Source organism: Podarcis filfolensis (assembly GCF_964270895.1).
Source record: "Podarcis filfolensis genome assembly, chromosome: 5".
Lineage (NCBI taxonomy): Eukaryota > Metazoa > Chordata > Lepidosauria > Squamata > Lacertidae > Podarcis > Podarcis filfolensis.
The window spans coordinates 41,416,685-41,443,799 of NC_139608.1; the positions used below are offsets into that span (position 1 = coordinate 41,416,685).

Sequence of the window (27,115 nt, forward strand, 5' to 3'; positions counted from 1 at the left end):
GGAGGATGGATGGCGGCTAACAGATTAAGGTTGAATCCTGACAAGACAGAAGTACTGTTTTTGGGGGACAGGAGGCGGGCAGGTGTGGAGGATTCCCTGGTCCTGAATGGGGTAACTGTGCCCCTGAAGGACCAGGTGCGCAGCCTGGGAGTCATTTTGGACTCACAGCTGTCCATGGAGGCACAGGTCAAATCTGTGTCCAGGGCAGCTGTTTACCAGCTCCATCTGGTACGTAGGCTGAGACCCTATCTGCCTGCGGACTGTCTCGCCAGAGTGGTGCATGCTCTGGTTATCTCCCGCTCGGACTACTGCAATGCACTCTACGTGGGGCTACCTTTGAAGGTGACTCGGAAACTACAACTAATCCAGAATGCGGCAGCTAGACTGGTGACTGGGGGCGGCCGCCGAGACCATATAACACCGGTCTTGAAAGACCTACATTGGCTCCCAGTACGTTTCCGAGCACAATTCAAAGTGTTGGTGCTGACCTTTAAAGCCCTAAACGGCCTCGGCCCAGTATACCTGAAGGAGCGTCTCCATCCCCATCGTTCTGCCCGGACGCTGAGGTCCAGCGCCGAGGGCCTTCTGGCGGTTCCCTCATTGCGAGAAGCAAAGCTACAGGGAACCAGGCACAGGGCCTTCTCGGTAGTGGCGCCCGCCCTGTGGAACGCCCTTCCAGCAGATGTCAAAGCGATAAACAACTACCTGACATTCAGAAGACATCTTAAGGCAGCCCTGTTCAGGGAAGTTTTTAATGTGTGATATTTTACTGTATTTTTGGTTTCTATGGAAGCCGCCCAGAGTGGCTGGGGAGGCCCAGCCAGATGGGCGGGGTATAAATAATAAATTATTATTATTATTATTATTATTATTATTATTATTATTATTATTATATCAAGTCCCATCCCTGGCATCCTTTAAAAAGGATAAGGCAGCAGATGGTGAGAAAGACCTTTGTCTGAGACCCTGGAGAGCTATTATCACTCAGTGCAGACAGTTGCTGGGGTAGGTGGACAGATAGTCTGGCCAAGTAGTCTCCCAAATTCTGGATCCAGAACTGTTAAGGAGAAATAAATAACAACATGAGGAGTCCAAGCCACCAAGGTTGCGTGCAAACTTTGAACACCTAGAGATTTGGGTGAAATTTAAAGAGTCTGTGATGACCCATTTGGTTGCATCCATTTGGACGGGAACCTAGGCTTTCAGCCGATCCAGGAAGCAGCCCGTCCTGCTTCCTAATGCAAAACAACACCAAACCCCCGCTAAGTCCCAATCTTGCTGCCTCCAGGCGGAAATGATACAGACACTCATCAAAGTCTCCAGTGCTTAGATAAGAAGGCCAGAGTGTTGCTTTGTACACTCTTCCCCCACCCCTAATGGCAAGGGGAGGGGGCTGTGGTGTGCCATCTCCTCCTTGCAATTGCATTCCCATGGATATGCAATAAGTGCAGCATATAAATCCTAAACCGCCAAGCACCTAAGGGACAGATTTAAGCTTCTGCAAACCAGAGATCTACAGAATATGCTAAACACGTTGTATCTCCTGTTAGCTAAACTTCTGAAAATATATAGCGTGTGCTGTATTAAATTAAGGTCCACACATTAATAAAGCAGCAGCAAAAGATGTTGCCGTGAACATATCACATGTCTGCAACGAGATCGGCTTTGTGCTATCTTCCCCTTCCTACTGACACTATCTAGTCACCTCCACACACCTTCCTGTGAAGCCTATATGCTGAACTTGCCCCGTTTAATGTACGGTGACACCCAATCCCCCACCTCAATAGACACACTCAAGCGACAACTAAGGAGATTCATGCCCCACCTCTTCTCTTACTTCAGATAAGAGAAGCCCATCAGACTATGAGGCTTATGGGAATGACTGCTGCCACGCCAAGCCCATCTTACATGTGCATGAGGGGTCTAACGACTGCAGGATAGATGAGTTACGCTAGTAAGGGATAAATGAGTTATGGAGAAAGCTGGATATTAGGACTAGCAAGAGGAAGGAGTGCTCTTGTACTTATGGAGGTGAATGTCTAGGTTTGACCTTAGTCAGCCCAGCTGCCACCAACCCTAAGCTTCAAAAGATACAGAGAGGATCAGAAGCATGCAGAAGTGCTAGAAATAAACCTAACATGTAGTGCAAGGACCCCCACATTTTTGCTCACTTGCCACTCACCAACTAGAACACCACTTGATGTTACCAACGCAGGATCAGTAAAATGATGAGCCAGTGATGCACTGGCCTGTCTGTGCTTGCTTAGACAGAGCAGGTAGAGACAGAATCCCCAGGACCTCTGCCTCTATCAAAGACCAACCAGCACCCCGCATGCTCAGTGTTTCAGAAATGTAAACCCAAAATGCACAGGCTTTCCTCCTACCAGGACAACTTGTCCCTTTGGGAGCACAATGCAGTTTTCTACACTCGCAGATAGCACAAGCCACACTGAAAACAGGCACTCAGCCTCATGCCACTTTGGTAAAGGGTCTCACGTGCATTCTGCAAGTGGGAAAACTACATGACTGGCTAAGTTCACACATGCAGCCAATTAGGAACAGGGTGTGAAACGCACTTGGAAATCCTGGCTTGTAGGGTTTCCATTTCAGCTGATCTAGGGTCAGGAGCAAGTCTGCGGCACACAGTCTCCCTCCCCGAGCCCACTAGGCCATACTGCCCTCCACGAGCCCTGCATCGCTGCTCTAATCACCGACGGCGCCTACTTCTTTCTCAACGGCAGGAGCGCAGTCCAGGAATCCTGGCTCTCAGACCTACTGACGGCTGCTAGGCCACGTTCTCTTCCTCTCGCTCAACCCCCCTTGACCCTTTCCTCAAACCCCAGACCACACAGCCTTCAAGGCTAACCGCCACCCTGAGGCCCCAGGTACTTGCGGCCCCCCTCTTGCCAGAGAGATTTATTTTTCATAAGCTTTGGCACAAACAGCAAGGCTGCTATCTGCCAGGCCCCAGGCCCCTATAAATATGCATCAGGCCACATTTATGGAGACGGATGGCTCGGGGGTCTGTCCTGTGGTTGTGGGGGAAAGGAAGAGTTGGGGAAGGGTGTGGCCACAAGATTAATCACTGCCCACTCCGTTTAGGGGTATTCATCATGGCCCACTGTCAGGTAAATCACTGGAAAAACACCTCTCTAGTAATTAATGGGAAGTGACGGATGGACAGCCCCTGGGCCCATTAATCTGGACCATCAGAAGCAGACCAAGATTATGAATGTCAGGATGCATAAACTGTATACCAATCAATAGGGCCAGGAATTCATCCAAGGTTCTCATTTCCGAGGCACCTCCGGTGCATTAGGCTCCGCTCACCTTCCCCGCCCCTGCTTCTCTCTCCCCTTTCTTCTCCCCTCTGCTGATTTGAACTGAAAACAGATCCCTCCCCAGCCAAGCAGACGGTATGTAAAGCCCAGAGCCTGGAGGGGCAGGAATGCCGCCAGAGAGCCATGCAGAAGCCTCAGACAGGGCAATGGAAGCAAACACCCCCAAATGAAAATGCAGGCATGGCGGCTGGATCATTCATGCTGCACCTTCCAGCTGCCTGCACTTCAATCTGCTTCATTCCATAGCAAGCGCACACATCTAAGGGGTTAAAAAAAAGTGGGCCTTGCACCACATAGTCACTGGATCATGCTGGTAATGGGAACCCTTGCCAAACGCCAGTCTCTACTCCAGCGAGATTCTGCCATGGTTGAAATGCAGTGCCCTGGATTTGGGGCAACTTGTTCTACCCAGAATGCAGCACGAGGCTCTTACTTCACCTGCTCCCAGTTGTCTTCACTGTCTGCTGACTCAACCTTAGGTGGGAACTAAGTAGGGCTGGGTGATATATTGATTGATAGATAGATAGATAGATAGATAGATGATAGATACATCTTCCAAAACCAGTTTGAAGTCCATATCGTGATATCAGTTTCATAATTTTTGACCTGGCAATATATTGCAAATCATGATGTGTGTGTGTGCGTGCGCACTATGCAAAAATCACAATGCAGGAAAAAGCCAGAGCTCCCACCTTATTTCAGACACATATATCAGTGCTATATCGGTATACCGTGATGTTTAGCTGGTGATATATTGTAATGTTGAAAACCAGATATTGTCCAGCCCTAGAACCAAGAGAGCATTCACAGGGCAAGGTGCCTGCTCTACACTTGAAGGCAACTTGTGCTCAAGTTTTTGTGGGACAGGTGTCGGATCAAACTGCTAGTAGCCACAGTGACAAAGATGGTGGACACAGTCCTTTTCTGCTGTCTCCTGAGTTGCACAGGACCTTCACTCTAAAGCAGAGATGGGGCCCTCCAGATGCTGCTGGACTACAACTCCAATTATCCCTGACCACCAGCCATGCCATTTGGGGCTGATCGGAGACTAACAACATCTGGAAGGTCACAGTGTCCTCATGCCTGATCTGCAGCCTAACCAACTCTTCAGAAAACTAGAAGGACAGCGAGGATTCCCTAGATGGTGAACAAAATGGTTTTCATGCAGCATAAGTTAGCATGGGTGCAGGTAGTCAAGCTGCTAAAACATTATCCCCTGTACCCGGGGGCAAACTTTTTACACAGACTGTAAGGAGTCTAGCAAAGAGACCAATCCATTTCCTCACCAAGAAGCAGGCAGAGCTCTTGGATCTTTTCCATTCTCCAATAAGCTAATTTCACCTGCAGAATAGTCCCCTTCATCTTTATTGACTCGGTGAGAAAAGAACGTATCATTAAGACAGCTTCAGCCCAGAGGAGTCATTTTTCAGCACAAAATATAATCTATTTCTTTCCGAACAGCCACACCCACTGTGAACAAGGAGCTGCGCTCAGCTAACTGGGTGCTCTGGGGGTCTCTCACGGCAACAAAGCCTGCTACTGCTAGGTAGGGGCAACATCACACAAAAGCCCTGCTCATAACCACGTTACAAAAACCATTTGGGTGGCAGACACAGAACTGGGCACCCTGCAGAGCGGAGGCAGCCTTGCGGAAACCCAAACATTTAGCCGAAGAGGCCATAAGAGCCCCAGAAAAGTGAAGATGGGAGGGCTGAAAGAAGAAAGGCAGAGTTCCCCACCGAAAAACATAACGGCGGCTTTTAGGATTGAAAGTCTACTGGGCTTGCTCTCAGGCCAGCCACATTCCAACATCAAGATGGCAAAGTGAATCTGGGGACATTTATTATCTTAGGGCTGCTGACATTTGCTGATTCCAGTGCTTCCTTACAGTCACAGTTGCTGAAACAAAGGGGGTCTCAGGTTCTCTTCAATGCTTTTTAGGCCTGATGATCATGGAGATAAAGAAAAGACATGACTGCAATGCATCCGAGAGCTCAAGACTCAGTACCAGGAAGTCTGGAAACAAAACCCCAAAGAATACAATACGTATTTTAAGGAGTGGGGGCTCTGGAACAGAGTCAATTTTTTTTAAAAAATCAACAGTATTAGTGACCCTCTCATCACCTAGACCAGGAATAGCTAACTGGCAGCCTGCCTCTGGCCCCCAAAGCAGCTTATTAAGGTCCCAATAATGCTACCAAATTTTGAACTGCATTGTTAGAAAGAAAACCACACAGCTTTACTCATCAGGAAAAAGAAACAATGAGTCTATGTCTGTTTCACTGCCAACCTGCCACTTGTTTAGGAAAGTTTTTAATGTTTGATTCTATTTTAATATTCTGTTGGGAGTCGCCCAGAGTGGCTGGGGAAACCCAGCCAGATGGGCAGGGTATAATTTTTTTATTATTATTGAAAGAATCAGCCCCAGTTCCCATTCCCTATTAATAATCCTGTATCATCTGATCACGTGCTATCCGCATCTACAAACCCAAATTAACTACAGAATCTGGACAGGCATGAGGTCAGGTTGTTCCAGCTCTGGACAACGTACAGTCCAGGGAATAGAGTAGTCCTGAGAACAAGGAGGTTGGCTTTCCCTGACCTACACTCCACTGATGCAACAAGTCTTGTGCAGAGCCAACACCTTCAGATAGCCCAAACTTAGCCTGCAAATTGTAAGCCTTCCTAAAAACGGCTTATCTGTCTATCTCCTCCCACCCCACCACTGCTCATCTGACTGGAGAGTCGTCCATCATCTGTGCCGAGACAGCCCTGCCACCATCTCTCATCACAAAGCAGCACAACCTGCACCTTGCTATGGTCTGAAGAGCCACAGCCGGTCGTGCCTCCCATTAAAACCCTACGGAAGTCAGAATTTGTAGCCTTTTCAAGCACCTCTGGTTCTCCTTGTTGCACCCTCTTTAGGAACGTCTACCCTTTATGCGGCAAATACACCTATTAGACGTACACTGATGGACATGTACACAGTGTGGACATCACATAAAATGTGGGCATAGATTTGGGAGCCCTGCCCCAAGTTCCCAGACTCATCCTGATGGTATGCAACATTCATTTATTACATGGAAATACTAGCGTAACATCAATGTACACACAGCAGTTGTGCTTGTTGTGTCACGTGTGAAAGCAAGAACATTTGTCAAGCTGCCCTTATCCAGGCAATCAAATGAAATCCAGCTCACAGGATGGCAAAGCTGTACAGCCCATCTCTAAAATGATACTGTCGAGCTGAAAAAGGTACAGAGAAGGACAACTTAAGAGTAGAGACACAGAATCATAGAATTGCAGAGTTGGAAGGGACCCCTGAGGGTCATGCTAAAAGGGGGTTCGGCCACCCTCTAAAATGCAAATGGTAAGGAGAAAGTGAATATTTCCTCCCTCTCTGACAACACAAGAACTCAGATCACACAATTAAAACTAATTAGCAGTAGATTCAGGACACACAAAAGGAAGCTCTTATTCACCCAACACATAATTAACTGGAAATTGACTGCCACAAAGGACATAGTGATGACCACTGGCTTAGAGGGCTTCAAAAGGAGATTAGGGAAATTTCAGAGGAGTAGGAGGAAGTCCGTCAGCAGCTATTTCGACCGGATTGCTAAATGGAATTTACAGCTTTAGAGGCAACATGCCCCTGAATAACTGCCACTTGGGGACCTTAAAGCATGGGGAAGAGCTGAGGCCTTGACGCCTGGGCTTGCAGGTGCCCCAGAAGAAACTGGGTGGCCACACTTAGAAACAGCATGTGGGACTAGATGAACACTTGGCCTCATCAACATATATTTAAACTATGGGATTCACTCACACAGTGATAGCAACCTCCTGGCTTTAAAAGAGGATTGAACAAATTCATTGAGGATGTGGCTGTCAATGGCTAGTAGCCATGAGAGGTAGGCTCTGTCTCCACGGCTGGAGGCAGTAATGCTTCTGAATTATGGAAACTGGAGAGTGCTCTTGCACTTGGCTCCTGCTTGCAGATTTCCCCCAGGCATCTGGCTGGTCACTGTGAGAACAGGATGTTGGAGTAGATGGGCCATTCGCCTGGGCCAGCAGGGCTTTTGAAAATTATTATTTCAAGTACCCTGCCCTGTGCTGCAGGAAGCCTAGCTAGGCCATGGCTACCGCATCAGCCTCTGCAGAGATTTGTTTTGTTCTGTTTGTTTTTTAAGGGCAGGGAGAGAAACTGCAGCCCACAAATTCCATTCCTTTGGATCCTGTATCTCCCTTGCATCCGCAGTCTATTACACACTCCATCAGACGCCCCCCGCCACGCCTCGGCACCAACCCATTTCATGCTCAAGAGGGTCGAATCAGTGTCCCTTGGCGTGTCTCCTTTTCACACTACACCGAGCAACGTAACTTCCAACTTGCTGCACTAACTTCTGCGCTAAAGCCCTCTGTCCGCAACGAGGGGCAGGGCAGGAGCTGAAGAATCGCAGAAGCAACAAGGCAGCTCCCAGGCTGAGTCAGCTGTTGTGCCAAAACTGAAAGAATGGTGTTGGTTCTCAAGCAGATGAAGGTACGCACCTCAGCTTACTCTGAGGGAGGCTTTTACCACTAACTACATGAGCGTTTTTCTTCTCGTTTTAACCGTGTTTTCTTTTTAATCCATTCTCTGTTATGTTTTTCTCTCTCTGCATCCCATCTCAAGTGCGATCCTCTCCCTGCACCATTACATCTCTCTCAAAAGTATTCTGTGGACCCTCCACTCCTTCTTTCTCTCTCCAAATGCTCTTATCTAGCTCTCAGTTACCCCATTTTCCTGCAGCCTCCATGACTTTTACTCCCTGTTTTCCTCTCTGTACCTTAAATGCTCTTCATTTTCTGGATCACATCAAGTCTCTTAGGGTCCTCACTTCTTTCACTCCATGTTCTTTCCTATCAGCACCCTATGGCTCTCTTCTCTGGCCTCTGTTCATTAACCAGTCATTTCCTCTTTTCTCACCCTATAAGACTTTCTGTGAGCCCATTCACCTGCCCTCCCTTTTCTTCCTCCACTGCCTTTCTTTGCTTCTGTTCCTCTGCTTGCAACATCTATTCTTCCCTTCTTGGAATTCAGTGACAACAGCACAGCTGGCTTCCACTCTGCCAGCAACAGGCACCTTGAGGCAGGCCAGGTGACACGGCAAGCCGACTGGAAAAGCTGGTGCCAACTCCTTCACATGCCTCTGAGATGGAGCGCAGACAAAGTGACACTGAAAGCTCAGGTTCTAGTGGCCTTTTGGTGGGATTTCCTATGCAGCAGCAGGGGAAAGGATCACCACCAAGGGGCATCTGGAATTCTCCCAGGTGGTCACAACTAAGCCGCCATCAGTCCTCAGGCATCAGGTTGTACGGGGCTGATCTAAGGAAAAACATAAGACAAAAGACAAAGCCCACTGAGCCTGCTGAGCAACAGAAGCCCAGAATGCCATAGTGACCCAAGCTTAGCAAAATAAATAAATATATATATTTAAATCACCCAGCAACCGCATCAGAGAAAACCCAAGCAGATGTGCCACATGAAAATGCACACAAACAGCCTTCTCTACAAGCCATCCTCAGAATGTAATTCCATTGGCGCGCCTGTCTTGGCAAAAAGCAAGTGATATCCTGTAAAAGGAACACAGCCAGGACGAGCGACTGGGACCTGAAGCCGCTGCTATTTGGAACAGAGAGCTCGTTTGTTTATCGGAAAAACAGGGGAAGCCTACTGTGTAATCAGGACACCCCCAGAGCAGAAATCCATCCACCACACCAGCTGCAGCACAGGCTGAATTGGCACCCCAGCAGCTCCCAGCAGCCTATATTGCTTCCTGGCAGCAAACTGTATTTTTAGCCTTTGAGGTTTCCGATTCCACTCAATCCATAATTCCATCAATAGAATATTTAACCTTAGAGCCTTGATCACAGGAGAGAAACGGCAACCCCTTGGACCGGGCAGTGAACGGAAGGCAGTGCTAAATCTCCCTTGCCCCAGAGCACTGAGGAAGCAAAGCTCACGCCGGCTCCTTTACCAGCCGGAGGGATTTGGCTCCTGCCCTCCCTGGGCTCAGCAGTGACCAGAACTCCATCTGCCCACCCGCCTCCTTCCTGCAAAGTGGGAGCGGCTCTTGATCGGTGCTTGGGGAACAGCAAAGTGCCCTTGAGGGACAGCACCAGGTGTCACTCAGCGCTCGCACATGCACAATGTCACTCTTTATGGCGTGCTGCAGAACGGGTGCTTCTTCCAAAATAATAACGCCAATAAAAGAGAGAGAAGTGCAAGGAGACTCCAAACAGCCCAAATTAGAAAGCCCTTTGGACGCCGCCACTCATTTAGTCTCCAGGCACATGGCAAGAGTGCCCCCCCCTCCCCACAATGTGCCAGCAAGGAAACCTTGGCAAAGGAATGACGAGGCTGCACAGCATCTTTCCCTCCAAGTTCCTTACCATAGGCCAGAGGTGCAATACAAGCTAAATATAATCAAACACACACCAAAAAATCCCACCTACCTGCTCTCAGCAATAAATAAAGCAGCAGTGGGCCAGCCCCCAATATCAGAGTTCCATTCCCCCACCCCAAGGACAGCCCACCTTTTATTTCCCTTCTCTTCCCTCCCCCTCCCCTTTTATGAAGATCGCACGCTCTGAGACTCCACAACTAATTCTCTCCCGGCCTCCTCGCTGGCCCAATTCAGCCAGCTAGCCCTGGGGATTATCTAACTGATTTTGATTTTTGAATTTTATTGTTATTCATGTTTTTATACAGTATTTTATGCTGTTTTTATAATTAAGTGTTTTAAATTTGTTGATAGCCGCCCTGAGCCCGGTTTTTGAACCAGGAAGGGCGGGGTATAAATAAAAAATTATTATTATTATTATTGTAGACCAGGGGAATGCCTATGAACAGCTAACAAAAGTCTAGCAGTTGAGACAATGGACTGTGTGGATTATCGCAACTCCTAGCACTCAGATCTGCGCTGCTGTACAGGAAAAAAGAAATGTTGGTTCTAGACAGGGATGAAGCTTCCTTACAAGCAGTATCCAAAAGTCTAATAAAACCCAAAGCTGGCAACATTCAAAACTCAGCAGTCAGGAACCAGTTAATGCCATGGGGAGGGGGTGGGTAGAATGGGAAGCATCCAATGAAAAATACAAAAAAAAAAATCAGGAGAACCAGTCTCAGGATGCTGAAGAATATTGCACTAGTCATTGATGCCCAATGTGCTTTGGCCAGAACACACCTTCCTTGGGGGCTTTTATGCTTCCTTACAGGCAGCTCAAAAACCTCTGTTTTGAAGTCCCTGCAAGGCAAAGCTGCCCTGCACCACTCCGACCATTATGCCCCTTCTTCCCCAGTCTTCCTGGGCAGAGGGTGATGTATCTTCTGTGGTGGGGGGGGGCTACAACACTTGCAGGATCTTTCATCCAGTGGTCTGAGGGAAGGCTATAAATACCGTATCGTTTACGCTTGCTGTTGGAGCAAGCGTGTAAAGCTTCCCATTCAGCAGCAAAAGACTGAGCTGACTGCCATCAGGAAGCAGAAGCGGAAAAACATTGCCTCGGGGCTCAGTCATGCTCCCTTGCACCTTAGGAACACTTGCAACACTTGTCATAAAGCCAGTAAGTAGCTCTGAATCCAGCCAGCTGGATGGCAGGAGATCCATATCCCACCCCTGCCCTGATTCTCAATCACCTTTTAGAGTCATACAATTTCACATCTATATTATTCCACATTCTTTTCTTTCATAACAGGAAAAAACCCTCTTGCCCTCCATACTTGATTCCCCAATGAACTATAAAGACCCACACAAAGAACAGGGAATCAATTGCACTTCACGAGGCAATTCCAAACATGCAAAGACAAATCTCTTTAAAAATAATAAGACACAACAGAGGAAGCAGTTCATTTTCTGCCCATTGCCCGTCTCCTGAGTTAAGCACTAACACCAGTCCGACATAAGAATGGGGTCTGGAGTCAATGGCATTCCTTTAAGACTGCATGGAAAGGACAATGCAACAACGGAGGAAAGTGAATTAATGTCTGACCAAAAGAACTAAGGGAATTAGGCAGGATTGTACAGATATATCAAGGGCAGAGGCCCAGCCAGAGAGCACATCAATAAAAAGGGAGAGAGATGGAAATAACAAGGAGTCCAACAGGAATAAGATTATTTAAAAAGATGAGAGGAATGACCTTGTGGAAAAAATATCCAGCACATACACATCTCAAACCAGCACCTCCTGATTAACATGCATACCAGGCCAAATCAGGTTTAGCTAATGAGCTGACTGAACCCCAGATAAGCTATTGCTAATGGCAGGGGGGGGGGGGCGGTCTAAGCAAGAGACACCTTGCATTGCTGGTTCTTGCATTCCCCACCTAGCTGCTTTTTTTTTATTGCCCTCTAAATGCAGCTTCTCCCTAAGCATGGCTGGGTTTCCGGCAGAGGAAAGGGACGTGCAATTTCTAAAATGTCTGCTTCCAAGCATAATACAGGGTATAAGAGAAGGGGGAGACAAAGAACGAGTGACAGTGATGGGATCAGGGGCACCCAGGATTAAAAGAGCACAAGACCAACTCCGTCAGAATTGCCATAAAAAGATACTGAGTGGAGAAACAGCATTAAAATTCGATGCAACTGTACTTCAGGAAAAGTTTCCTCAATTTTTATTTCCCAAATGCCTGACAATTACATTTGCAGATGACACTAAAGGGGAATTTGCGGCAAAGAGCTGAGAGAACAAGGAAATAATTCAAAGGAAGTGAGGGAGGCTAGAAATAAGACGCAATTCAGCCGGGCAAGGCACAGCTTGCAGAGACGGGAAATGCAGACGCTGAGCAGGGACAGAAACCTGGAAAGAGACACAGGGTGAGAGCAAATTGGAGATGAGCTGACAATGATGAAAGAGCTGCTGCTATTTCAGGCTGAGGAAACATCACACCCCAGAGGAAGGGGGGATGACAGGCAAGATGCACCCACAATCAGGAAGATCAGCTTTGCCCAAAGGAACCTGGCAAAGTGGATGGAATTGGTAGGGCAGACCTGGCAGATTAAAAGAGGCAGAGGCCAAAGGAAGTGACATTCTCAGTGGTGGGTAGGCCTTTGATCTCCCATGCGCAAGATGCCCCTCCATGAATCACTTAGGCAAGCTCCTCCTTTCCTTCAGTTCCATGCTCAGACAGCCATATTCAACACGCAGTATGCCCCTCTCCCACAAGAAGCAGCCCTTCTGTTGTGCAGGGTCCGTATAGGCTCACCAAGACTGCAAAGCCTAAAGAGGGATGGCAGTGGGCCTCAAGCCATCCCTAGTGGCAGCTCATGCAGGACAGCTGACAGGCCTCACAGTGAGAAGCTGGCTGTACTGCTTGCCCTTCCTGACCTGGCCCTAGTACCCACACTCCTGAGAAGAATTCATGCCCACTAAGCCAAAGGATGCCTGCTTGGCCCTTCCCACACCCATCCACTTGAAGCCCACACAGCAAACGTGAAGCCCACAATTCCTCAAACATGGGCTGCAGCTTCAACAGCTTCGCCCATTAGAAAACTGAGTTCACTGGTCAGAAGTTGGAATCCACAGAATTCTATTTTTGCAAAGGACAGTAGGTGCTGAGTCTCCTAGGCTGCAGAGGAAATCTTGAAAACCTGGGAGGGAGACAGTTATCTAACTTGTTTGCTGCTCTCTTTGCAATTTCCCCCCAGTCACTTTGTGCTCCCCCAGAACCTCTATGCTTACATCTCACTCTCTTAATTGTGTGAATTTCTTCCCCCAAGTAGGAACTGAGCGTTTTAACAGGAGTGGAGAAACACAGTTGATTTGCTTTGGGACACATAATGGAAATAGGGTTTCACAACTTTAAAAAACAGAGTTCAGAGAGAGAGAAAGAGAAAATGAAATTGATACATTAAATGCTATTCAGAAAATGGATTCAACTAGGGGCCTTCAACCTTCTGGGGCCAGGGACACATTTGGAAATCTAAGAAACTGTAGTGGGCACCACAAAATGCCCATTTCACAAAAGAAGAACTGGGGATGCCCAGAGACATGCTCCTAAAACAAGTGGAATACCTACATGCATCCCAAAGAAAACAACACACTGGGGAGGAAAACAGGGAAACGCCCCCCAAATCACAAATAGCCAAAAAAGGCAGGTGTTCAGAAGGGTGTCTGAGGACACCATGATGCTCACAGCTGCCATATTGGGGATTCATTAATGTACTCAACAGCAGAGTCCTAAGTTTTTTTTATTTTGATTGTAATCTGAAATGACAAAAGGATCTAAATCACAGAAAAGCAGCACACAGCCAGGCATAGGTTACTGGCATCCACCTTAAATAACATAATTTATACACTGCTCAGGCTTAGTAGTTGCTACATGTGCTTGCCTAATGAAAGAATCTGCAAAGTTCAAAAGCCTGGTCATGTACACACCAACTTGTCAGCAAAACCACGTTTATGCCCCTAACTAAATCCTGGCCTCTCCTTACTAAAGGACTACCCAACACTTCTCCCCATCTGAATTCCAGCACAAGCACTGTTCTTGCCAGGAAATGATCCACCACACAGCTGGTCACCAGCAGCCGCCTGTGAACAAGACAAGAGAGCTGAAAACACCACAATGAAAAATGGCACTTATGGCATGCACTAGCAGGAGACAGTGAAAAACACAGCCTGGTGGCTGGGAGCGAAGGGATGTGTGTTTTATGAGGCATCGAGTGCCTGGGACTATGAGTGCGTCAGGAGAGGAGGGAGGTACGCCGCAGCTCTTCTGAGGGACACCATATAACTTCCCTCCTGCAGTGGCTCTGACAAACAGAATTTCTTTCTAATTCAATAAAGGCCCGGCGGTTACCATGGCTCATCCATTGTACCCAAAAGGGTTATAGCTGCTGCTCACATAATTTTCCCCTGTCCAAAATGCACAGGAAAAGGCCTCACCTGGTGGGTGAGGGGCAGTGATGACCTTCCCAAAATGCAGCACCAGTTAAAAGGCAGGGAGGACACAAAGCACTGCCAGAACTCAGAGCAGGAGACCCACGTAAGGTAAGGAGCACAAAGTCTCTGAGACTGCTCCAGGCAAGAGGGTTCCTAGAACCAGGAGTCTGGATGTGTGGTGGGGGGAAATCTGGTACAAGGAGTTTCAAAGACAGTTCATTGTACCAGGATGGGTAACCTGTCCAGTTATTGCTGGACTCCAGTTCCCCTCAACGACACACAGAACAGCCGATGGTTAGGAATCATGGGAGTTGTAGTCTATTGAAGGCCCCCCCCACTGTCACAGCATTAATCTAATCTATTCCAGGGCTAGTCATGGATACTTTCACATCCCACACAAACTATAGACAGAGATAACTGAATATCATGCAGGGCAGTGGGGGATAACTGAAATTCTTTTATCACTCTTACACAAAGGAAATTTACCCAGATGCATATATTTGTACTGGCTTCTATTATCTTCCAGGCATCAGGCTGGTTGTGAACTAGAAGGCTTTAAGAAACTGAGCCAATGTATCTAAGGGGCTACTTCTTCTCCTATGACTTGTTGCAAAATTAACTAAGATCTCTTAGTGGACAGTTGCTATTTGCCCACTAAAAAGGATGTTAAAATTTACATAAGCATCTTGAATCCTTTCACCACAGCTTTTAAATGCCTTTTCCATTGAGATATGATACATAGGATTTCAGCCATAGAATAGACTTGCTGCTGGTGGGGAAAATACCACGTTGATTTGGGGGGTGAGTAGGAGCAGCAATTTTTTAAAAAATAACAAGCAACAGAAACCTCGTGGATCTGGTGTGTGTGTGTGTTCCAGTACCAGAGACAAGAAGCAGTCAGCATTTAAGCAACTATCAAGACAACACCTATCTGGAATCACACCATCTTCCCGATTAAAAAAGCAATGAAAGGCAAATATGACTTTAAAAAGAGTTCTCTAAAACGGCACAAACATCAGGAAGAGTTGTGTTCCTCAGTGCCACTGATGTCACAGGCATTATCCAACCGAAGCTCATAATAACTGCAAAACTGTATTTCACGAGGTAATTCACAAGCTTCTAAGGAAAGAAAGATTTACCCAATGACAAAGCGCTGCGGCATGCGCGATGGGGAAATGCAATAACCCCACGGCAGAAGTGTGAACTTGAAGGAAGAGGCCCGGATCCCTTTGAACAACTGCCCTTGTGATGCGCAAACACGACGCCCGTCTGGAAAAGTTCTAACACAAGGCTGAATCTCCCTGGACAGCAACCACAGCACGACCCGGGCCCCACCTGAACCACGGGGCAAGGTTTTCCAGTCAGCGTGGGGCTTCCCAGGTAAAAATACAACCCGCCTGTCCTATTGCTTTATATGGATAAAAGTGATTTTGGATATTACATGCAGAGACGACTCAACTATCTAAAGTTTAAGCCCCAGCCGCTTCCTTCGTGGAAATAAACTGCTCCCCACCTGTTGCTAGAGTGCAATAAGCTTCTGCGGGGAGGACGCAGTAATAGCCTCCGTCACATTATGGGATGGAGGAACACCGCGGGGTGGGGGGGAGGACCAACAGCAAAAGGTGTCGATATTAGGGGAGTCCAGTCCTAAAGTGGGGAGAGGGCAGGAGGGAGGCAAATATGTTGCTTTTAGGACCCGATATAGGAAAGTTTGGGGGGTGGGGAAGAGACAAGTTACCGGGCGCACGGCAGGGTCGTGCTGGCTCTGTTGCTTCCGCCTTCGCCGCTTCCGCCCGCCCCCGTCTGGCCCCGCCCCTCCATGGCGAGGAATGCTGGGAAATGTAGTCCGTAGGGGTGTAGGAGTGCCTGCTCCGCAAGCGTCTTCTCATTCCATCGCGTTCTGTCTCTTTGCTTTGGCGGATGCCGTTCACAGCGCCCACAAAACGACCCAGTGGCATTCGCGCAGTCGGCTCTCCGTGCTGCCATCGACTGCAGTGCTGGGGTGTAACGCGGCTGGCAAGAGGCGCCTTGTGACTGTCCGGAACCTATAAAGCATTCCCACACACCCGCCCCCCGTGAATCACACGTGCGTTTCTGTCATCAGCGGGGGGAAAGCATCTGCATCTGTTCACACGTACTCTTTGCAATCCCCGAGGAAGCAGAAGGCGCGCTTCCGGGCATATATTTGAGGGAAACTTGGTGTGCCCTCAGCACCCAAAGTCAATCAAGGTATTTGGGTCGTGTGAAAGGTCCCACGTAGGTAAATCCTGAAGATGGAAAGCCCACCGCCTGCACTGTGGAACATATGTGTGGTTGCTTAAGGAAAGGCACTTTGCACATGCTCAGAGTACTTTTTATAAAAATAAATCTATATACTTTCCACAACTCCACTGCCTTGCAGGATATCTTTGGGTGGAAATCTGGAGTGGAATCCCTAAGATGATTGGGTGGTGTCTTGTAGGCCTCCTTCCAGCAATTCCTGCAGTCAAAGTGGTGCCCAATGTATTGCTCTGCTTTCCTTTGAGCCACATCAATAAGGCTGAGAGCAGCGACTTGCCTCTGGGCAGCCCAGGACCTCCATACATTGCCCAGACTTGCACCCGAGGGAGGTCACTTTGGTGCTACTAACACAGTGGTTTGACTTCACCCCCGGAGGCGCACTCCATTGTCTATTGAGACAGATATATACCAACAATAGGCTTCTAAAAGCAGTAGCTCGGGGGATCATCACAAAAATAAATTCAACCCCCCCCCCAAAAAAAACTGCTATGAAGCTGTTGCAGCAAAAAGCAACACTCCTGTGGCATCTTAAAGACTGACAGGTTTATTGTGAAATACAGTAAACATGTTAGACTGTAAGACGCCACAAGTCTCTTTTTATATATATAAAGAGTCGGTAGGTCCCCATGGGCTCACTTTCACCTGCTGCAGGTGACAGAATTGGAGTGGGGGCGGAGAACCTTCAACTCAATCAATAGGCCATAACTTCAGTAAAAACATATTTAGGATTATCATGAAATTCTCTGTGATTTCTCTTTCAGAAATCTAAGTTGCAGGACAAAAGCCACACCTTCTGTGCCATTCCAATATTTTTCAGTGGTGTCTCTACTATGCACCCAGCCAGCTCCATTGACAACTACTGCTGAATAAATCACACCAGTCCAGGCTACCTCACTTGTCTGTGAGGAGGGCAAATGCCACAAACAGCTGCAGCAGTAGCATTTATTGTTCCAGAGTTAAGTCCTAGTAAGCCATGTCTCCATTCAACCAAAGTTCAGAGTACAAGACTAATTTCAACTGACAACTCCAGATACAACTCCCCCCCCCCAACACAGTTAAATCTTACTCTGACATTAGGCATGGGACAGGGTCTTCTACAGCACCTGAGGACAGAAGGGTGGGGGTGGGGCAGGGTGGGCCACATGCCACACCTAGGTCTGTAGGCTCCCTTTGTTTCAGTTGAGGTGACTGTCTCACTATTTCCTGGTAGAGCTGGCCATGGGTGTAAAGCCATCTAGGAGACCTACCTGAAACCTCCAACAATGGCCTTGCTTTGACTGTGACAAAATGTAGCATCTTGACCATAGCTGTCAACTTTCAGATTTGAAAATAAGGGATCAGCAGCCTCGAAAATAAGGGATCAGCAGCCTCACCTGTGCTGGGGACAGTCTACAGGATACCTAACAATCCGGGATAGCAGCAGGAAGCAGTGGGAAACAGCGCTGGAATAAGGGGATTTCCCACAAAAAAAGGGAAGGTTGACAGCTATGGTCTAGACACGTTATTGCCCCACCAATATTGCCACAAAATATATTATGTTCCCTAGTCCATGTCAACGATTAGTACTGAGGGTCAATTAAATAAGCCAGTTGTAACTGGGATTCCATCACATCCATGGGCCTGGCACTGTCACAATAAATAAATAAATTGTTTGCTGTAATTGAATGATATAGGGACTAGCTGCTTATCATATATGGGCCAGGAAGTAGTCCCCTCTGCAAAAGGGGGCCTGGCTCATTAGCTTGAGTCTCCTTGAGCTATTTATCTTGTAGGCTCCCATCTGTGATGCATCCACAGCTGGTTTGTGGCACATTGTAAGCTGATTTTCTGGAGGCTGGTGGTTCTGCCTTGTACTGAAGCTTGTACCGGAAGCTTTTTTGATGTTTTATGATGTGACGGAGATCTAGGGCATAAAAGACTGACCCATGTGGAATGCTAAGTCCCCCAGGTATTCAGGCTAAAAGGAGACTACCTTTTTCTCCTGAACTTCTTTTCTCTCTGAACACTTCTGTTTGATGCTGCTTATCTGATTCTGGTGAGCGTGTTCATGTGTAACTGAAGAATGGCAATGCCACATTGCAGTGTCACACAAGCACCAACCGGCAGGATCTCTTGAGAACTGCCAAAGCTGGAAGGCTGATGCTGATAACAAGACACTGACAACACTGAAAATGCACATGTTTTGAGTAAAACTGGAGCCAACAGGGAGTGCGACTGGGAGGCACACGTAGCCAAGATTTATGGGATTGTCAGGATCTAGCTCTGGGTTAAGACTCTGCGCAGAAGAGTTGCGTCTTTAACTTCCTTGGACCTTACCCGATTATTAGCTGAGAACCTCTGGGAGTTACAAATTACTGTGCTAAAGTCATCAGACCCATATCACCAACAAATTGGTTTTTCTGGACCTCGGTAGAAGCATGCTGACACCTCCCAGTTAGGATGCACACTCCCATGCTAGGATTTTCCCCTGGTACCATAACACCTGGCTCCCTCTGAATCCACAAGATACAGTAGTTTTGTTCCTACAATTTCTACCTTTTTTGTTCTGTTATTTCTTCTTCTGTGATGTCGCTGGGCAAGTATACCTCGTGTGAACGAGCAATGTCCTACTGCTCCACAATCCTCTGTATCTTAATCATATAACTTCTCTTATCAAACTCTGTTCTCGCCTCTACTGTCTCATATCCCGATGCTAGACCAGCCTCCGCATTTTGAACAAGGATTTTCCCTTTTCCCATTCCTTATCTTGAACACCATCTTCGCCCTGACTTCCAAGGTTCAACAAAACCAGGGAACTGCCAGCTAATTGTACACACCTGGTGAAATGCAGAGTGCCACTTTTTATGGCCCAGGTCAACCAGTCAAGCCATACCTTAGGCCAGCGAACAAGGAGGGCGTTGGTGTTGCTCCTGCACCACTGCCGTCTCTACAACCTTCCGTTCCTTTGCCATGCAGACTCCCCAGGATTCCAGTTCTGATACTGTAATAACCTCCCTCTCTGTGACAGAGTGTTTATACATATAAGGTCCCAGGTTCCATTTCTCACTGTCGTCTCCAGTTAAAGCCAATCATTAGAAGAGTTTGAAGGAAGACTTTCCTGTCTGAGACCCTGTCTGGTGAACTGTGTAGGTTGGTCTGGACCATTTGGGGTTTCTGTCTCAGCGTCAGAGGCTAGCCTGGGCCTATGTCTCTATGACTGAATCTCTGCCAGGCAGGGTGTCCCCACTCCTTTCAGGAAAGGAGGTAGATGGGCCGACATCTTCCTCACACAAGGGGGAGGCTATGGAAGTGCCATTAAATCATGATTCATTAACTCCCACTTCCCGGCATGCCATGGCCCAGTTCTGAGGGACTCTACTTCAGCTTCCGGGGTCAATGCCTGCCACGACAGGGCATTTTCCCACACAGAGGCAAGGGTGCTCACAGGATTCACTGCCAAGGGGCCAGTCGTGGGGCCTTGCTTACAGTGGATTTCATGCACCAGTGTCCTCTGTACCCACCTATCAGCAGCCCTGTCTCCAATGCCAGAAGAACTAGAAGGGCTAAACAAAGTGTCTACGAAAGAAGGACATACACAGAATGCCTTTTGAAATCTGGACTCTTCTCACCCCCAGCTCCCCCCAGCGTCAGTATAGGCCTTTTGGGTCTGTGTTTCCTCACCTCTTCACTTCCTACAACTTCAGTGCCCATGGGAAACTGCAAATCACTTGAACTCTCCTAGAAATGTAAAGTAGGGATGTTGATATTCCAGTGTATTTATTTATTGAATAAATGTATGGATAAAAAAGTATAGCTTTAAAAGGCCTTTCTTTTGATATTTTTTGTATTGGACTCAGAAGTGTACAGACATTTTCATTTCTTTTCCAGTGTGTATTTGTTCCTTATTTGCTTACCTCCACCCTCAGAGAACTACTGCTCTGGTTTTCCATAAGTGAGACTTGGTATGTTCTGTAGTGAAGAGGTGAGGAACTGTGAGGAACTGGTCATCTTCACAGAGGTAGTGGTGCTAGCCTCCTTCGCATCATGCCCTCTGGAGCATCCTGGGTTTGGGATGAGCATCACTGCCATTCCTTAGGGAGGAATGGACAGGTGGAGGATGGCAAATGCCTGAGAAAAACTTGCATGTATCTCACATTGCCTGGGGCTAAGAATCCTGCATAGAGGAAGGGTCAGTGGTGGATCATTCCTGTCCGTTTGGAGAAGGGCTGTAGCTCAGCAATAGAGCACCTCTCCTTTGAATGCAGAATTCCCCAACTTCAATTCCTGGCATCTCCAGTTAGAACTGGGGATGTCCCCTGCCTGAAACCTTGGAGAGCCTCTGCCAGTCAGTGTAGATAACCCTGGGCTAGATGGATAGTCTGACTTGGTATAAGGTAGCTTCCTACTTTTCTTGCAGTGGGGATCACCTGAACTCTTAAGTGCTGAAGAGCTGTGTGATTACTAGCATCACATATGCAAATCCAGGGAGGGCATAAAAGCCCTCAGAGCAGCCCAGTTTTCTTACTGATGGAACAGATTCAAGGTGGGCATCTACATCACCCAGATTCCCATTCGCATAGGCTGTCATGCTGGAAGAGAACTACTGCATCTGTATGCTAGGCAAGGGGCAAGCTGGGTTTTTATTTCATTTTGCAGCGTAAGTTAATCTTGTTTCTCCCTTATCCTATCCAATTATCTCTTCTATCATCAATAAACAAATTTTAATTTAGCATAATTGGACACGAGTGTGGTATGATTGAGGGCTGGGATATAGATTTGAAATAATCAACTTGGGAGGGTTTTGTCTCTTCAGAGGCAGCCTGCAGTCCAGTGTCAGGAGTCCCACGGAGGTGTCATGGAAGGGGTGGTCAGACCCTGAAGAGGAGTGGGGGGAGCTTGGGGAATTAGATCTGGAGGACCCTAGGAAGGGTCCTAGGAGGCTTGGGTTGCAGGTTCCAATCCCCAAAAGTTGTTTGATTCTAGGGAGGCTCTTCGTGGGTTAGGGGGTCATCCACCCTCCAGAGGAGACTCAGGCATGCTCTCAGAAGTGCTTCCCATTGCCTCACCTCCAGACATGCAATCTTCAGCTTCTCCAGCCAAAGTGCTGCCTCTAGTGACTTCTCCTGTTGCACAGGAGCTTCTCACTTCCAGGGAAGCAACTGGGAGTAGATCTGATGCTGAGCCAGCTCCAACCAAATCTCCATTGCCTAAGATGTGGAGACACAAGCGCTGCCACGCACAAACCATACAAAGGCAGGTTTGGGTTACTGCTTTTTTTAAAAAAAGAAACATTCACAAATAGATGTGGAAATGAGCAAACTGCACTTAAGGTTGGAAACATGAGAGACCCAGATCAACAGGCTCGTCCACCTTACTTGTAAGCTACCGCCATGGTTTTGGCTTAGCACCTTATTCTTTGTAGGCTCATTTAAAGAGCTTAGATGTTTTGGATAAGAGACCCTCTACCACTATCACAGGACTACAAGGCTCGTGGCAGATTTTCTCTTCAGCACAGTTTGTCTGCTTGCACTAAAGGTGTAGTTAGATCATTTCAGACTCTGGGCTTGTTGAGTCTTCTTTAGACAGTAATGTTGTTTGCTTGACTTCCTTCGAAATGGGAAAGCAGCCAGGCTTCCTGCGTTTCTGGGCCCTCCTTCATATTCTGCTGAGTGGGCTCCTAGACCTCTGTCCCAAAGTCCTGTCCTGAGTACACCACTGGTTTTGACCACCTCAGTGAGAAGGTGCTGACAAGACTAGATCAGAGCTAGTCTTTTGGTGGGGGGCGGGGAGAGAAAGAGAAGGAGAGATTGTAATTGTTGTGATGAAAGACATATGCCCACGGTTACATGGTGATGTCCTTGAAGCCAGCACAAACAAGCTCCACATCTGCTTACGGGGAGCAGGCAGCAACCAAGATTCCTGTGCTGCTTAAAAACAATAACCTTAGAACAGGGAGTGTACGGAAGAACCCTGGTGACATGCCTTCAATGCATATTCCACACCTTTGACATTTTCCCCAACATGGTCATGGTAAAAGCCGTATGCAAAACATGTGCTTTACAATTGATGAGGAAAAATACACACTTCGTTATGTGTGCTTGGAAGCAGCAGCAACAACTAGAACATCTCCCTCCATAATCGGTGAGCAGAGTGCCACACCTAGCACCAGTTGCTCCCCACCTATGGAACAAACACACCCCAATAAAGCAGCTCTGGATTTATCAGAGCAGAACAAAGATAGGTTTGCCATCTTGCTCTGTTTTAACGGGTCTGCTCTGAAGTAGCGTGGGGTGGTGAGGGTGGGGGGTGGGCCACTGTTTTGTCTTTATTCAACCTTACCAATATGCCTTTTTCCCCCAAATGCGCATATGTTTAAGTAAATTAAAACATACAGTTGAGCAATGACTTTGTTCCCCTGCGAAACGTAGCAGCGCTCATTAGGACAGCTGTGCCAGCTGTTGTGTCTCTGGGGGCCCTGCTGTGGCCAATTTGAAGAGGTTGGGGGACAGGAGGAAAAACGTGCAGGATTCACTCCCTTACTGGATCACTCCCAAGTCGAGGGACCTGAGTCTAGGGAGCCGGAGATGTTTGTGTATTAGGTTCCCCCCCGCCCCCCTGCAGGCAGTAAAGTTAATTATTATTTGATTAATCTGTCTCTCGGGTAATGAAAGAGCAGTTATCGCAGCCTTGAGCACACAGCACCCTCCACCTGCTCAACGCTTCCCTGCAGCCACGCCTTGTCTCTTCACCTCACTCACTACAACCCCCCAGGACTCTAACCAAGCCCCCAGATCTGGTGTACGGTGCAAGCAGAGGTATTGCTTCTGAGCAAATTCCCCTTGACTGAGATCCTATGTTGGGGGGCCCATAAAAGTTTGCTTGGAAGCCAGGGTCAAATTGTGAGGGAGGGGGAGAGGGGGAGGCTGCATCCAAACCAGCAGCATAAATTCACTCCAGGAGGGACAGGTCGCTCTGGAGCAAAGGATTAGGTAATGCAACAAAGACGGTGCCATTATGATCCATTCAGAGGCTTCTATTGAGTTGCCAGCTTGGCATCATCATAAGAGAATACACAGAACGCCTGCAGTGGGGGGAACTCCATGCCACACACTCTGCAGCATAGACACCAGGTGCCCTGTTGTGCATTCCGGCAGCAGCTAGCACAGGTGATCCTGGCCTGTGTGCTGTTTTGTGCTGTGTTTAATTTACTAAGCAGGGAAGTTTTACTGATGGAGGCGATAAGCTTCCATTTCTCTAGCAGAGAGAGGATGTAATAACGGCGATAACTCCTGCCCTTCGCTCCTGGGATATGAATGCCTCTTCAGCGCTTAATAATTCAACCTTGCATTTGCACATGCACGTCAGGGCACAGACACGCATGCATATACACACAAACATACACTCCTTTCATCCACCCACGGTAGTTTCAAATTCCAGCTCCAAATTCAACCCTCTTCTTGGTTCTTCTCATTACCGATCAAAGGAGTTTTGAATTATTTGGGGCTGACGCTGCCAGCACCAGTTCCTTTGGAGGCTTCACTGAAGATGTTCCCGAATCCCATGGGGTACACAACTATCGTTCCCTCTACCTGTCTCTATCCCACCTCGCTCTTTGCCAGAATGATACCTGAATTCAGATACAGAACACTCAACATAGTGGGTGATCTGGTCTCCCTTCGTAGAATCATAGAATTGGAAGGGACCACAAGGGTCAACTAGTCCAACCCCCTGCAACTCAGAAGTCTTTCACCCGACATAGTGCTCGAACCCATGACCTTGAGATTAAGAGTCTCGTGCTCTACTGACTGAGCTATCCAGCTTGCATGCATGCCCTGCTTGTGGACTCTTCCCACAGGCATCGTACATGGAGGAGAGGGCTATCAAAGGCTACTCACCAAGATGGCGATGCTCTGCCTCCACAGTTGGAGGCCATAACACTTCTGAATACCAATTGCTGGAAACCACACAAGGGGAGAGTGCTCTTGTGCTTCAGTTCTGCTTGCCAGTTTCCCAGAGTCACCTGGCTGACCTCTGTGATATACCAGGATGCTCGATGGACGGGCCTTTGGCCTCACCTAGTAGGACTCTTTGTGTGTTTTTAACCTGTCGGTTGGAGTCACTGGGAACTGGGATAAAGTCGGCACAAGGCTCATGGAGCCAACACAATACCTTTGTAAGCCACAGGAACCCCTGGCACCAGGCCCCAGATGGCAGCAGTTAGGGTGGGTGTATATGTCATAACTGCTAAGCTGGGTTTCAACAGCCCAGGATCCTCACTTGGGCAGTAGCCAGAATTGCAAAGTCCCCAGCTCCCTGCTATTGGAGCTCAGGGACATCTTGCATCCAAAATACCCACGCACACACACTTTCCTGGGCATTATTTAGGACGGCACGACGCAAATAGTGGAAATAACAACAGGTGACGCTTTGTACAAAAACAGCTGCGCCGAGGAGAATTGCAAACCTCGAGATCTCTATTCTCCTTGTATGGTGCTTCAATTATTCAACATTTAAAATGGGAGCCGCTGCCAAATGAATATCCCATGGCTTGTCACAACACATGAAACCCTGGCACAGCGTGAGGCGTGCAGCACCTGACACCTCCAGCTCCCCTGGCACTGCCAAACAAATACGGCTGGTGCCTTTGTTGCACTTGCTGCGGAGGGAACCCTGCTGTTGCTGGGATTGATTTTCCCATTACCTTTTAATGTCGCATATTAAAGCCATATGGATTCACTCCGTTACTCCTCTGCTTTATTAGCTTCCGGCAGGGCTGAACTGGCATTGCTGCGACTTTCCAGGGCTGCGTGTAGGCAAGGGTGCTGTGGGGGAGGGGGGCGAACACAGGGCTGGAGGGACAGTGAAGGGACCGGGGCTAGTGCCAGACAGGTCCAGAACCCATGCAAGGCAGGCAGCGCTCTCCTGGGCAGATAGACTTAGGTAGCTGGACCAACAGATTGAAACTTAGGGCCAAACCAAAAAAGACATAAGGGGGGATTCTGCTTAATTTATTTACCCCTTACCCCAAAATGAATGGGGAGCATAGGCACCAGTTCCTGGGGTCTGAGGCAGTTTCAGTCCCCCCCCCCATGTTTTTCTTGAGGGCGCTGAACCCCCTCAATGTTCAGAGGTTGTCTGGCTCCGTCCCCTGGTGGGCAGTACTTATGGAGAAACTCATTCATCTACCTCACCCCTGCTTTTATCCTGAAACCATCTCTCTCTCTCTCTCTCTCTCTCTCTCTCTCTCTCTCTCTCTCTTTCTCTTTCTCTTTCTCTGTACACACTATACAGTACCTTTAAAGAACATTTCCCTCCTCAAAGAATTATGGGCACTGTAGTTTTCCCCTCACAGTTACACTTCCCACCAACACTTAACAAACTACAGTGCCCAAAATGTGCTTTGAATGTGCTTTAAAGCTATAGCCCCTCCCATCTCTCTGTCAAAAAGCCATTCATGACTGGAATTCAGTGGTGCATTGGTAAATTTTGAAGTTGCAGTTCCCATAGAAACACAGGAAGCCAGCTTAGGCCAAGTCAGACTATTGGTGCCTTTAACTCAGTATTGTCTACACTGACTGGCAGCAGCTCCCCAGAGTACCAGGCAGGGGACAGTCCCAGTCCTACCTGGAGTGATTGAACTTGGGGCCTTCTGCACACCAAGCAGATGCTCTATCACTAAGCTATGGCCCTTCCCTAAACATCCATGGCCTCAAGTAGATGCCATAGCCACAGTAGTGTAGCATGCGGGGGTGGGTGTCACAGGGGCAGTTGCCATCAGTGCAAAATGTCAACACGCAGTGTCACCTCAATACAGCTGGGCGCTTCTGTTGCTGGGCGGCATTGAAAACAGCTTCTCCATGAGAATCCGGAAGTGATCTCTCTAGATGATGGAATGACTCTTATCTCTGCAGCTGTGATCTCCTGGGTGAGGCAGACACTGTTAGGCAGTTGAATGCACAGGTGTACTCCGTCCATTGCCTTTGCACCCACCCACCTCCTCCATGACAACCCCGGGCACTGACAACCCACGCTATGCCACTGCTTAGCCAAGGAGAGTCAGAAACTGTTCTGATCCATTATGCAACCCCTTCCCAAGAACAGCAGCTCCCAAAGAGCTGGCAGTCTGGAAACAGTAGTCCCACCTTTAGTTGGTGAGAGCGGATAACATGGTGAGTGAGGCCCATGCATCTGCAATGGGAGCAGCCCAAACTGAACGCATTCCTGCACACCAGCAGTGCCTCTGCTTCCAAAGAGTGGCCGCACAGAGCACACACCATTTGCCGGGCATTGACCTTTCTGTTCCCTGTCCCCCAGAATTCATGGAAGATCTCGCCCAGAAATATTTGGGTGGGTTATTGTGGTGCTACAGCTCATAAGGCAGCTTGAGAAACCCATAGGATTGTGAGAAATATGAGGTTAGCTGCTCTCTCCCAGGAAAGTTCTGAAACTGATAAAAAAAGCCATTAGCAGCTAGTGCACAATTGCCTGTGGAACCTGCCACTCTGAGAGCTGCAATGCAAATGGGGAAACTATGTGGAAAAAAGAAAGAAGCAGTCAATGAGGCAACTGTCTGTGGCTGCAGTCCTTTAAGCACA

The 27,115-nt window shown here is 48.0% G+C and overlaps 1 protein-coding gene across 5 annotated transcripts in view; it reads right to left on the reverse strand.

Annotated features, from left to right (window-relative positions):
• Positions 1-19,499, reverse strand: part of R3HCC1L (R3H domain and coiled-coil containing 1 like) — a 39,625-nt gene extending 20,126 nt beyond the window's left edge. The window contains exon 1 of one of the 5 annotated variants that reach the window (XR_014548543.1): positions 16,000-16,318. Coding sequence is in view for 2 of the 5 variants with exons in the window: in XM_083615062.1 (XP_083471188.1) it covers positions 16,000-16,219 (220 nt within the window). In the remaining 3 variants the exon portion in view is untranslated. Of the gene's footprint in view, positions 1-15,999; positions 16,319-19,357 lie in introns of those variants that run through there. The other 4 variants (XM_083615064.1, XM_083615063.1, XM_083615062.1 and 1 more) reach the window with 4 other exon arrangements.
• Between the last annotated feature and the right edge of the window lie 7,616 nt (positions 19,500-27,115).